The sequence below is a fragment of the Equus asinus genome, chromosome 22 (assembly GCF_041296235.1).
Source record: "Equus asinus isolate D_3611 breed Donkey chromosome 22, EquAss-T2T_v2, whole genome shotgun sequence".
In the NCBI taxonomy this organism is placed as follows: domain Eukaryota; kingdom Metazoa; phylum Chordata; class Mammalia; order Perissodactyla; family Equidae; genus Equus; species Equus asinus.
In genome coordinates, this window is record NC_091811.1 from 50,295,663 (window position 1) to 50,310,355 (window position 14,693).

Below are 14,693 nucleotides of genomic sequence, written 5' to 3' on the forward strand. Positions count from 1 at the left end.
TTATGCTCAGAATCAAATGAATAAAATTGGCCAAACACAAAGCCAGTAATTGCAGTTTTGTATTATTAAACCCACCATAGGTAATTTTGTAACAGCAAATTATAGTATTTATCCCATTAATGTAGTTAATTTGAGTTTTATGAGTTTTTAAATATTGTGCATGTTTAATTTGCAAGTTTGGTTTAGTTGCACAGAGTACTATATGTTATAAAGGTAAGGAAGTTATATCTTGTTTTGTTTGAACATATTTTGTAAATGTTATAATAAAATAATGAAAGATTGCTAATATTGAAAAAAAAATTTTTTGAGGAAGATTAGCCCTGAGCTAACATCTGCTGCCAATTTTCCTCTCTCTCTCTTTTTTTGCTGAGGAAGATTGGCCCTGAGCTAACATCTGTGCCCATCTTCCTCTACTTTATATGTGGGAGGCTTGCCACAGCATGGCTTGATAAGTGGTGTGTATGTTTGCCCCCGTGATCCAGGCCTGTGAACTCCGGGTTGCCGAAGTGGAGCATGTGAACTTAACCGCTGTGCCACCAGGCCAGCCCCTGAAAGGTTTTTTATTTAAAGGGGTATGTATACTTTTTGAGTTAAGCAATGCCATGAAAATAAGCTTGTGTGTGTATGTAATACCTACTTGTGAAATAATAAATATATATATTGGTCTCTGCCCCCTGTTCCTGCAATATTTGGTCGTTGACCCCTGTTATTGATGCAGAGCTCCTAAACCCTTGTAATTTCTTGAGTGATGAGTGTCTGATGCAGAGCTCCCAAATCCCTTATAGTTTCCTCAATGATAGAAACATTGACTCTTCATGGGCTCCTGGATAGGGGCTGGTCACTAGAAAGAACACGTCATGATTAGAAGCTTGGAACTTTCAGTCTTACTCCCCATCCTCTGGAGAGGGGAAAGAGAATGCAAAATGAGTTAATGGATTATGCCTACCTGATGAAGCCTCCATAAAAATCCCTCAAGTGTAGGGGGTCAGCCCTGTGGCATAGCAGTTAATTTTGTGCACTCTGCTTCAGTGGCCTGGGTTCGCAGTTTCGGATCCTGGGTGCAGACCTACATCACTTGTCTAGCCACATTGTGGCAGTGACCCACATACAAAACTGAGGAACACTGGCACAGATGTTAGCTCAGGGCATCTTTCTCAAGCGAAAAATTAAAAAAAGAGGAAGATTGGTAATGGATGTTAGCTCAGAGTGAATCTTCCTCACCAAAAAAATTTAAAAAATAAAGCATGGGTTTTGGAAAGCTTCTGGGTTACTGAACTTGTGGAGATGCTAGGAGGGTGGCCCCCAGAGAAGGCATGGAAGCTAAGTGCCCCTTCCCACATACTTTGTCCTATGCATCTCCTCCCTCTGCCTATTCCTGAGTTGTATCCTTTTATAATAAAGCAGTAACCTAGTAAGTAAATTGTTTTTCTGAGTTCTGTGAGCCTCTCTGACAAATTATCAAACCTGAGGAGGGAGTCATGGGAATGTGTGATTTATAGCTGGTTAGTCAAAAGCACAGCTGACAACCTGGATTTGTGGTTGACATCTGAAGTTGGGGGGGCTGTCTTGTGGGACTGAGCCCTTACTCTCTGGGGTCTGTGCTAACTCCAGGTAGACAGTGTCAGAATTGAACTGAATTGTAGGACACCAACTGGTGTCAGAGAATTGGTCAGTGTGGGAAAAGACCCACACACCTGGTCACAGAAGAGTCGTGAGTGTGAGAGTAAAGGAAAAGACTGTTTTTCCACTACTAGTGTCCACTACTGTCAGTATATCACACATGTCATGTATGTGGTATGTGTCACAATTTTCATTGTTATATATTCTATTTGTCAGTAATAATCACTTAGAAGACATAATAGAAAAAAAGATTCCATTTATATTATCTGTTAAAAAAATATCAAAGACTAATCCTGAACAAGAAACATATGGAATCAGCATGAAGAAAACCCGCCTACCTCTCTCCTAAGTAGAAAATCTCAGTGAATAGAGATTTCAGTTTCAAGGATCAGAATACTGAGTATTGCAAAAAGATCCATTCTTTCTGGGCTCTGGCATCAGCGGTAGTGGTTTAGGGCCATTTCAATATGTCCCATATAAGTGCTCACAGCAGTTTATGGAAATTGAGAGGACATGCTTAAAGAAATACCCCTGGGGCTTCCTATAAACGAAAGCAGGTCTCGAGGGAGGGAACAAACATCTAATAGTAGCTGATGAAAACAAGCCTCCTTTCCCCAAATTCTGTTATAGTCTATATGACTCCACTTTTCATGCCCTGGTATGGCCAGGAGCAATACGGATGGTACATTAATACAATTTGACCTGGTAATTCTACTTCTGAGAATCTCTCTTAAGCAAACAACCTAAAATGTTGACCAGTATTTAGGCACAAAGATGTCAATTACAGTATTATTTGTAATAGAAAAGCCTGACAAAAATTCTGATTGTTCCATAATTATACAAGAGTTCATTTTAATTCAAAGCAAATGAAATCATGCCAGATTCTTGCTTTTCCTTCATTCATCAGATCTAATAGTTTACCAAATTGTCTTAATTCCACTTTCTAAATATATCTCAGATGCTGCCTTCTTAAAGATGAAGTTCTAGGGAAATCAGATATTCTAAATGAGAAATGTGACTGGTTATGTACTTTACCAAGGACCTTTTTCTCTGAAGGAGTCACACAGTTTGTTACCCCCAAAACAAATTAGGAGCAGACTCCAAGGAATAAATTTATATTTTTGAAACAATTAGTATGAGTTTTATAATTCTATATAATGCCATTATTGACTTCTACATTTTATTGAAATGACTTATTGAAAACAAGTTTCTGATACATCTTAATAAAGTATAAAATATTCAAAATGTCAGTGACAAGTTTGGAAGCCAAGAGAGGCCTGGGCCACAAATTGGGTTGGCCTGGTGGGAATAGAAGTTATCAAGATTTCTTGATTACGGAAGTGACTTCTACTTATGACAATACAGCAGATTAATTGTCTCATACAACATTCTAGATTTAAATAACTAATATGCTGAACTATAAAAAGTTAATGGATTGCCAAGATGACATTTTTGGCTCTTCAGCACTCACAGATGAAGTGAAAGCATAAATCCTAGAAGTTAAGCAAGTACCCAAACCAGCTTGATGCAGAGGGATGCAGGGGACAGGAGCTAAAACCCAGAGACCATCTAGGCTAGGGAGTCTAATAGGAGAATCCTAACAGAAGAACTCCAACAGTGAGATGGACACACAATAACCCCAGAAGCATTACAGCCTGGCAGTTATGAGCAGGACGCTAGATCTAAACTGCCTGGCTTTAAATCCCAGATCTTCCACTGACCTTGGAAAAGTCACTTTTCCTCACTGTGCATCAGTTTCTTCATCTGTAAAATAAGGATAATAATAGTATCTATCTCATAGGGTTGTTCAGAGCATTAAATTAGCTGATAGACATACATAAAGTTCTTAGAATGCCTGGCACATAGCAAGAACTATATAAGTGTTAGAAATAAGGGGCTACGACCTCTGTGTAAGCTTGAATAAGAAAGAAGCCACCATGTAGACAGGGGTGATGAGAAAATTGGATCTTTTGATAGTGGAGTTGGGGGAAAGGAAAAAGGGATACTTTTTGAAAATTCATAACTATAGCTGGTGCTCAGGCACGTTTGAGGCCTGAATTCACGCTGTGTGTGTGTGTGTGTGTGTGTGGTCTGAAATGCCTCAAGCAGAGAATTTAAAGTGGAGCTGACTCCCAGGGATCAGAGAGCAGGAAATAATGGATTCTTTCTGTGAGAATAGAAACTTCAACTCAGGCTACAGCCTGGAATTTTATGGCCAGAGTAATTATCTTTCAAAAAATAGTCATTTTCAGGCAAATAAAAACATTTCGTCACTAACAGGCTAACACTTAAAGAGAATTCTAAAGGATCAAATTTGGACAGAAGAAAATGATTCCTAATGGGAGATCTGAGATTCAAAAATATGTGGTGGGTTCAAGGAGGCTGCTTGCATTTCATAAGTTCTTGAGTGCAAGAGGGCTAGTGGGTACTGCCATCGGGATCAGTTATTAACGTGTCATTTGTCTGGTAGCCAAAATGATATTCAGTGTTTGCAAAGAGTTTTGAGTCCCTTCCATAAAAGATATATTTGGATCCCAAGTGTTATGGTTTAATAAACCCATCCCCAAAGTAATGATAAATTTCATCAGAAAAGTTAATATTTGTACTTAGTAATTCTATTGTTAAGATATTTTGTTGGCATGCACAAGCAATATTGATATAAATAACCTCTAATCTCATACTACAATATGTAGTTTTTTTTAGTGTAATAATTTATGTGGATTCATATAGCACAGATAGGGAAAATACAAATTATTTAATGTCTTTTGTATTTTTTCTGTAAGTTGTAAAATACCCTTATGGTGCTATAACAATTTTTCATTTTGTCTCTAATTGTACCTTCATAAATATAATTTTCATAAATCAGTTTCTTCATACTGTAAACACCATATAAATAACAACAATATGATTTTAAAAAGAAATGATGAGCAAAGATGTGCTAAAGATCAGGGTCAATCTAAACAAAGCCTGACTGAATAAATAAAATAGCAATAATAATGTCTAATTTTTCAGGGAAAATGGAAGAACTAAATTACTGGATTGAAATGACATAAATTGGGGAGGGGTGGTGTTTGGAGTTAAAGTGTTTTATGGTCTTTATATTCGTTTTGGAAGAGGATAAAGATACTAACTTTTGACTTCATCAAGTAAAGTTAGTATGCTAAAAAGAGATAGAGTAGCCATCAAAAGAACAGATAAACAGAGGGAAAAACAGAAAGGGAAAAAGAGTGAGAAATGGAAGGTACAGAAAATGTGGGGAAAATAGAAATGGATCTGAATATACCAATAATTACTGCAACGATTATTGATTAAACTCTCCTCTTAAAAGAAAATAATTTTCAGACTGGATAAAATAATCAAAATGGGCCTATATGCTGCTTAGAAAGACATACCTAAGAACACAAGAATAAGTAGTAAGTAGTAAGTCATAGAAGAAAACATACAGTATGATTCTACTCACACAAAGTTTAAAAATAGGCAAAATTCAACAGTTTCATTTAAGGATATCAAATAAGTGATAAACTATAAATAAAAGCAAGGAAACAAGTACTGAGCAATTCAAGACAGTGGTTACCTCTGGGGAGAGGGAAAGAGCAGTATGATGGGGACCACACATGGAGCCCCTAAGGCTCTGGAAATGCTGTTTCTTAAGTTCAGGGATGAGTACACAGTTGATTGATTTATGTTTATTCTTTAGACTGTATATAAAATTTTGTAAATGTGATATATGATATAGTTTATGGTTAAAAATAAAGATTGAGAGAGGCCTGTAGTCCTCTAGGAAGAATGAGGGAAAAGCAGTCTTGTGCATAGAAATGTATAGAAGCAAACACTCACAGCCCCGAGCTCCTGACAGTACGGCCCAGGCAACCAGGTCAAGAAGCAGAGGTTTTCAGTGAAAGCACTCGCACATCAAGTGCCATTTCACGTGAAATATGGCTTCTGCCATAGCCTCAGGCTGTCCTTGCTCTCTGGGAGAAACTAGTGACCTCTCACAGGCATGCTGGCTATTTGATGCCCTTAGGTGCTTTCAGGTGAGGTGAAGGAAGTGCTCACGAGTCTCTGTTCTGGAGCACCTGTCCCTTGGCCTCAAGCTGTGCTAGCAACTGAAGAATGTTTTAGAATGACAGTTCCTCAGTGGCACTGGAAGGAATGGGCTGGCTCTGCCTTCAGTGGACAGTGCAGCTATGCCCTAAAATAACATAAGTTTTTCTTTTTCTCTTTTTACAGTCTTGCAGAGGGAAACACATCATAGGATCACATAATCAAATGTTCTCATCTTGTCTACTTTACTAACCAACTCTCTCATTTAAGAGGGATTCTTCATTTGGAGATGTCAGTATTCTGTCTTTCACCAGAGACAATTTTTTCAAACATTCGTTATCCTAAAATTTTGCTTCTCAAACTTGAGCATGTATCATAGTCACCTGGTTGACTAACGAAAACACAGATTGCTCAGCCCCACCTCTAGAGTTTCTGATTCTGTAGACCAGGGATTGGGCCTGAGAATCTGCCTTTCTACCAAGCCTGCTGATGCTGCTGATGCTGCTGGTCTGTGGGTAGATGGCACTTTGAGAACTCTGACCTAAAATGGTTTTTTTCCTTTCCAGGTGTTTCTGAAGATCCCTCCTCCCCATTCTCTGACTGAACACCATGCAGAGAATCCCTGCTCTGAGGAGCACATTCGTTGCATCAACGTCCTTTGCAGAGCTGCTTTTACCTCTTGGTTCTTGAGGCTGTAGATGATGGGGTTCAGCAAGGATGTGATCACACTGTACCGAATGGAGACCACTCGCTCCAACACTGAGCCTGAGGAGGGGCTGATGTACCTGAATAGAGCTGTCCTGTAGAACAACAGCACCACGGTGAGGTGGGAGGAGCAGGTGGAGAAGGCTTTGCCTCGGCCCTCAGAGGAGTGGATGCTCAGGAGGGCAGAAATTATCCTGGAGTAAGAGAAGAGGATCAAAGGAAGTGTCAGCAGGCCCAGAAATGCACTGGACCCTGACAGAAGGAACTCGTTGAGAGTGGGCTCAGTACAGGACAGAGGGAAGAGTGAAGGCAGCTCACAGCAGAAATGGGAGATGATTTTGGATCCACAAAAATGTAACTTATGGATGAAAAGATTATTCACTAGTGAGTTCAGAAACCCCATCATCCATGCTGCACCGACCATTGCAGTGCAGAGAGGCCTGTTCATGACGACAGTGTAGAGGAGAGGGTGACAGATGGCAGCATGGCGGTCATAGGCCATGGCAGAGAGAAGACTGGCTTCAGCACACCCAAAGAGAAGAAAAAAGAAACTCTGGGTGAAGCAGCCCCACATTGAGATGCTTTTCTTCTGAGACAGGAAATTCTGTAGCATTTTGGGCATGGTAACTGAGGAGAAGCAGATACCTAGGAAGGATAGGTATCCGAGGAAGAAATACATGGGGATGTGGAGGTGGGAATCTCCTCTGATCACCAGGATCATCGTCAAGTTCCCCATCAGGGTCAGGAGGTAAATCCCCAGGAACAGCACAAAGAGCAGAGCCTGGATGTGGTGGTCAGCAGACAGCCCGAGGAGGATGAACTCAGTGAAGAAAGTGAGATTGTTCATGGTTGCTTATAAATTCCATCCCTAGAAAGAAATCAACTGTACCACAGAATCTGAGTAATTTCTAGTGATCAGAATATGATCCCCACACCCTAAAACTTCTCAGGCAAATGTCTTTCAGCTTAAAAATAGAAAAGGAAAACTTACAATTGTCACTGCTAGGAGTTGAATTGTATCTCCTCCTCTCAAATATATGTTGAAGTCCTAACCCCCACTATCTCACAATGTGACTTTATTTGGGAATAGGGTCATTGCAGATGTAGCAAGTTAAGATGAGATCATACTGGAGTAGGGTGAGCTCTTAATCTAATATGACTGATGTCCTTACAAAAGAAAGGAGAACATGTGCAGACAGACATACAGAGGAACGATAGTCATGTGACAAGCAAGGCAGGGACTGGAGAGATGTACCTGCCAGCCAAGGAATGCTGAGGGTTGATAGCCATCCCCAGAATCTAAGAAGAGGCAAGGAAGAATTCTTCCCTACAGGTTTCAGGGGGATTGTGGCCCAGGTGACACCTTGATTTCGGACTTAAGGTCTGTAGAACTGTGAGACAATAAATTTCTATTGATTTAAGCTACCCAGTTTCTGGTCCTTTATTACTTCAGCCCTAGGAACCTAATACGGAGACTTTCATAGTTTCTGCCCCTTGGTCCTCTCCAGCAGGTCACACTAATTCTGCCAGTAAATATAGCAAACATCTTTGGAACTTAAGTCAGATTACATGCTTTGACCATTAAGAGTATACTTATGAGAACAAAGGATGCTTCACGTGAAACTGTCTCAGAAAATAGATATTTAGTTGCAAGTATTTTTATATTTAGGTTTGGGTCTTAAAGCCAAGAGGTATCGAACTCAGCATCTTATTGTAGACATTCTGAGTTTGGATAAGATGTGGGAAAGGGATGTGAATGATGCTACTATAGGTTGCAAGAGGCTTTCCAAACATTTCAAGATCCCTTCAGGGTACCCTATCTCTTCAAATCCACACTAGCAAAGCTGGAAAAGTATTTGTGAGAATGGGTGGAGTGCCTCAGGAAAGTTTGCCTGTCCTCAAGCCAGTGAGGTCAGGCCGTCACAGCATCTCAGAGCTGGGAGATGGAGGCCCACAGAGATGAAGTGACTTGCTGTGCCTCACACAGCTGATCGGTGGAACAGCCAGGAATTAAACTGAGTGCTCCGCCCTCAGTCCAGTGCTCTCTCCACAACAGCATACCCAGCAGATGGACAGCATATTTTTTGAGTCATTTAATGGATGTTTAGAGGACTTTGTAGCTGTATCTTAAACAGCACTGTGCTTAAAATAAAAAAGCTGGATCTGAGAACTGGAAGCTATGTGGAACTTGAGCAAGTCACTTAACCCTTCAGGTCAATTTTCACATCTGTAAAACGGAAGTTATATCTATCTCATAGGGTTGACATGAACGTATTTAAAAATGCTTTTTAGTGGTTGAAGACAAACTTCTGGAGCTAACTCTGACACTGACTTGCTTATTTGGAGACCTCGATCAAATCACTTTATTTTTACTTTACCTTAGTTTTAGTTCATGACCTGATAATCAGGTGCTCATTAAGTATTTCATTTCCTTCCTTTCACTTCGCTACTGTTGTTATTGTCTTTACTGACTCAAAAATGTCTAGGCCATGACTTTTATCTGTGTTTACATTTTTCACTGGGACCTGATCTGGATTATTACAACTACTTCAGCAGTCTTCGCAGAACTAGTCTCTACATGCATAGCCTCTCTCCCTTGTTAGTCCATTTTACCCTTGAAGTTTTATAAATGCTGGTACTGATGACATGAATAGAAAAGTTATGCTAGAGGAAATTCAAGAGAAAAGAAGCATTTGGAAAAACGTTCAAGTTAACCAGTTTAAAAAAGTAAGATACAGGGGCTGGCCCCGTGGCTGAGTGGTTAAGTTCGTGCGCTCCGCTGTAGGCGGCCCAGTGTTTCGTTGGTTCGAATCCTGGGCGCAGACATGGCACTGCTCATCAAACCACGCTGAGGCAGCGTCCCACGTGCCACAACTAGAAGGACCCACAACGAAGAATATACAACTATGTACCGGGGGGCTTTGGGGAGAAAAAGGAAAAAATAAAAAAAAATAAAAAAAAAAAGTAAGATACAACAAGATCTTGGATTTCATTTTGTGATTTTTAAAAAAAAGTTTACAATAATAATCCTACGAAGACTCTGGTGAGGGTAATATCTGTACATTGTTGATGGCACTTTAAACTGCACACTTTGAGTCAGAAGTCTGTAAATACTTGGATTTATGCTAAGAACATAACTCAAAAGAACTAAAAGGTGACATGTTCAGAAAAATGGGAACAATTTAATATCTCCATATCCTGGAATGTCTAATCACCAACTGGATAGAATATGTAGCCAATAAAATGATAACCATAAAGACTGTATGGCAACATGGAAACATACCAATAGTAGCTGCAAAAACTAAATATGAAATTTTCTGATTGGTATGATTTGAACTGGTCTTCAGTACTCTTTTTCCTATGTTCTCCCTCAAATCTTCAGCTTCCCTTTGCCTTCAAAGCACCCCCATCAAGTCCCTGGCTTTCACTGCACCCAGTTAACAATAGTCTTCCCTCCCTTTCTCCTTTGATGATACCCCCAAACAATGTATACCCCCAAACAATGTACTTGCTCCTAAAAAAATTTGCTTCGTTTTAAGAAGATCCATTTCTTAAAGAAGGAAGTAAGGGAGCTCTACCAAGATGAGGTCTCCTAGATTTGAGTCATCTTTCTGTCTATCAGGATCACTCTTCCCTGGGAAGTTCAGATGCCTTGGTGGGAGGGAAGAGAGTAAGCTGACAAGGGTCATTGGGAGGGATTCCAGGGTAAGGAACAATGGAGAAACTGTTCTGAGGAGGGAGAGGAGCTTTGATGGAAAGGAACTGACTACCTAAAAGAGGGGATAAGAAGAGAATAAGAAAATGTGAGCTATGCGCTTCTAGCCCTAAGCACATGAAGATTTCTCAGTACTCTTTGGGAATAATTGTGGACATCGGCACTGGCTTTTCAGATAAACAAAGCTTCTTTCCTCATTCCCAATTCTGACAATCATGTCAAAGGTGTTAACTGGGGGATTCTCCACCTCTCAAACTTTCTAAAAGACTGCACTCCAGTCTGTCTTCTCTGTAGATTTATTGTTATTCGGAGACAGGGAATACAACTTAATGATCTCTTGCTATCCCTGAAACTATAAGATCTTAGAACTCTTAGTGAAAGTCAGGCAAGAGGGAATGAGAAGGACTCCTTCCGTTTCCTCTTCTGCCATGGCACACACTTGAGGAAATGATCCTCCAGTCCTCCATCCGGATGCCTCCTGGCAGCAACTCCATGCCAAAAGAAGGCCTGCTTTTTTGTCAGGGACCAGGGACATGAAGGGAGGAGACAGAGAGATCCCAGATGGACAGAAGTGTGCATAGATCAACATCTCATGAGATTGTACTCCAAGAACAAAACTTTATCCTGTTTACTTTGGGCAAGATATTTTCCTTATGTTTATTTCAATTTCTTTTTCAGTGCCATGAGAAATGTGGGTCAGAATAGGATCCCTCTGAGTTGTACAAGCTTAATGAAAGTTTCCTTTTTCACCTGTATTGCTGAACTGGTCTGCTCTAAATCTGGCTTGTTTGGAATTTTGAAACAAGTTGCCTACTGCCCCCACAGTTGAGCAAGTATGATCAGAGAAGGCTCTAGCTAAGCCTTAGGAAAAGTCAATTTTATTGCCTAACAGTTTCTAGGATCACACCCCGTGTGGTAAGTTCTGGCTAAAGCCTAAAGAGCCAGGATTCTCTGCAGTGGGACTTTGTGGGCTTTGCTAAAAGCCAGTAGTTCTTGTCTGTTTTCCTGTGGTAACCTACCTCAGTCCTGAGAAGAGCTCCTGACCAGTCTGTAGGAGTCTTATATTTCTCTAGTCCTATTCACTTTGGCCATCTCTTTGCCAAGATAGCCCTCGGAGAGGAGCATGAGTAAGGACCCCAGGGGCTCTGGGACTGCTCACTGCTCTTGGTGGAGGCTGCAGTAGTTAGAGTCCCTTGGGACCTGCTGCTGACTTTGAAGGGCCTGCTGTGATTTAGAAGTGGGGATACAGAAAAATTTCCCAGAAGAACACAAGGAACAACACAGAATCTGACAAAGCTCAGTCTAGGGCTTCTCAACCTCAGACATATAAATGTGTGCACAGAGAGGCGTGAGTGTTCATGTGCGTGCGCACACGCACACACACACACACACACACACATATAAGGTCTGACATTCCCTTTTCTCTTTTGGCTTCACTCCAAACTCTGTGAACCTCAGGTAGCTCTACTTTTTCCTCACACTCTCATCACATGGCCCTGTAAGAGAGACAGCAACTTTTTAATTGGTTTGACTGCACACTTATAATTGTATTCCTCTGTCCCTTCCTTAGTTTAGTGGTAGAAGTATCTGCCTTTAATCCAAGACTAACATCCATACTTGTACTTAAACTCCCACCCCATCCTGAGCTTCTGGGTTCTTCTCCTTCAACTATGCTAATGATCTGTTTTCATCATCAACTTCTTTCTTTTTGCTACTCATTCGTACCAAGAATATAAACATATTAAAATATCTCCCATATTTAACAGTATCCGATTGACCCCAGGTTTCAGTGGATCTACTGATTTTACACTGCATTACTCTACCTTTCTGACAGCCACTTTTACTGAAAGTCTAACTTAACTCTATTACCTACCAAGCTTTTCTTACTTCTCATGCCACAACATTCTGGATGCTGCACCAACCATTCCTTTTCCTTCCTGTTCCTAGTGATTTCTACAACCAGTATGAATTTTTCTCCTGATACTGGGATGCAGGAAACATTACACTTCAGTCCTCATCTTCTGGATGACTGGACATCTAATCTCTGGACTCTTTAGATAGTTAAGAAATAGTTGGGGAGAGGGAGTCATTATTCTTCTTGAGCCATCATGAAAATAGCTCTTATCCAGGCCTAACTTTGTTTGGAGTCTGGAGTTCTTCCCCAATAGGATAAGATCAAGAGGAGTAATGGTTCCATTAGTGATGGACACCTGGACTTTGCTTCCTCATATGTTATAGGACACCAACTAGAAATGGATGACTAGAAGTACATACATTCATACAAGTAGCATAAAAGTGTAAATAATCAATTCACTTTGTTTAGGGATCAGGCTTAGGGGTATTACATATAGCATTACTATTTAGTTATATATTTATTAATACATCCACTACCTTTTCACAAAAATAAATTTGATATAGGTATATTAAATTTAATATTGCTGGGTTAAAAATTTAAGTATTTGGAGGAGTAATTGAAATTGTAATTTTGAGCAGGTTTAAGAAGGATCTTATATGTAAGGAGTTGACAAACTATGGTTTATAGGCCAAATCCAGCTTCCATGCCTGTTTTTAATAAATAAAGTTTTATGGGAACACAGGTATGCTAATTCCTTTACTTATAGTCTATGGCTGCTTTCACACATGGCAGAGTTGAGTAGTTATAGCAGAGACTGTACATATGACCTACAAAGCCTAAAGATGTTTGCTGTCTGGCCCTTTAAAGAAAAAGTTTGCTTACTCTGCTATAAGCCGTACTAAGGAGCTCAGAGTTTATCCTGCGTCATCACAGAACCTTAGGATAGATGGGAGGAAATTGAGTCCGGGAGCAAACAAATCATTGAAATGACTATTACAGAGTCTGGGAGATGGAGGATCCTGCTCCTGAACAAGGGAAGAAAGGTTCCATCATGTTTTAAGTATTCATTTAATAATCCTATCCTATTTGCTTTGTTGTTGTTTTCTACAATTTAATATAGTAAACAATACTGGAAATAACTATTTTAATGATTAATAATTAAATTACTTATTATCTATTTTTATTAACAGTTTTGTTCTACATTTCAGTTCTTCCCTCTGGTATCACTTTATTTCTTGTGGAAGTATATCCTCTAGTAAATTTTTTTTTTTTTTTGAGGAATATCAGCCCTAAGCTAACATCTGCTGCCAATCCTCCTCTTTTTGCTGAGGAAGACTGGCCCTGAGCTAACGTCTGTGCCCATCTTCCTCTACTTTATATGTGGGACACCTACCATAGCATGGCTTGTCAAGCGAGCGGTGCCATGTCCGCACCCGGGATCTGAACTGGCTGACCCCAGGCCACCAAAGAGGAAGATGTGAGCTTAACCACTGCACCACCAGGCAGCCCCAGTGTATGCTCTAGTAAATTTTTTGAGTGAAAGATCATGGGGAATAAATTCCATTAGTTTTTGCATGTTTGAAAACATCTTTAGCTTTTACACATTTAAAAATGTCTTTTAATATATGTTCATGGTACAAAGAGTAAAGTTTTCTACAATCCCTAGTCCTCAATTATTTAATCTTTTTCTTAGAGACAAGACTGTTTATCATTTTACATGTATAAACTTCCAGAGATAGTCTGAGTATAGCCACGTGTGTGTATATAAGATTTTCACAAACATCATAGTATAGTCTACACCCCATTTTGAAACTTTCTTTCTTTATTTATCAACTTATTTTGAAGATCATTCCAGATTGGTTCATACAGAGCTGCCTCATTTTTAAATGGCTGTCTGGTAGTCCATTGTATGGAAAGACTATAATTTATTTAATGTATACTTTATGGATGACAATAGCCAACATTTCATCATTCATTCATTTATTCACCAAGTATCTATTGAGCACCTATTATGGCCAAGAAACCCTTCAAATGCAATGAAACTGTAAATTAATTCCAAACTAGTAAACTATCCTTGCCATCTGGAATAACTCTTAAAAATCTTGTGTCAAAGAGAAAATCAAAGCCAAAATTTGAGAACATCTAGCAAATGTTTTGAAAAGCACTATATATAAATCATGATGGAATATTAATAAGCATAAATAGGAAAAAAAATTCATAGCCTTAATTACTCACCTTGATGAAGAAAGAACAAAAATAAATGAATTGAGGATAATCTTAAAAGCTACTTACAAAACAAAATAAACTGAGGAAAATAAAAGGAAAGTCAATATAGAGATAAGCTGAAATAAATAAATTTAGAAGAAACATCTAAATTAATAAATCCAAGAGTTTGTCTTATAAAGAAGTTCTGATTAAAATAAATAAACCATTAGCTAACTCAATAAAAAAGAGGGAGAGAAAATCACCAAGATGAGTAATACTAACATTTAAATAACCATGGATACTGAAAAAACAGAAACTATTACCATGTAGTTACCATATAAATATGAGAAAACATTGTTAAAGATTCCTCTTCCCAGTGCTGTCTCCTCCTTTCCCACTGCTAAAAGCAGTAAGCCCAGGATATTTTATTGTGATTTCTGCTAAATCTTTAAGGGAATGATAATCCTAATACTATCTATATTGTTCCATGGAATAGAAAAAGAAGAAAACTTCCAAGTTCTTTGTACAAAGCAAGTATAACATTGACAC

At 39.3% G+C, this 14,693-nt stretch overlaps 1 protein-coding gene across 1 annotated transcript; it reads right to left on the reverse strand.

The window, feature by feature from the left end:
* Positions 1 to 6,205: 6,205 nt before the first annotated feature.
* Positions 6,206 to 7,216, reverse strand: LOC106836888 (olfactory receptor 8S1-like). Its single transcript, XM_014850119.3, has one exon. It carries the CDS (start codon positions 7,214 to 7,216, stop codon positions 6,206 to 6,208), a length of 1,011 nt encoding a protein of 336 aa, XP_014705605.3.
* Positions 7,217 to 14,693: the final 7,477 nt, after the last annotated feature.

Coding starts and splice junctions, on each gene's coding strand:
- LOC106836888 (XM_014850119.3), bottom strand. CDS start 7,216: ATGAACAATCTCACTTTCTTCACTGAGTTCATCCTCCTCGGGCTGTCT.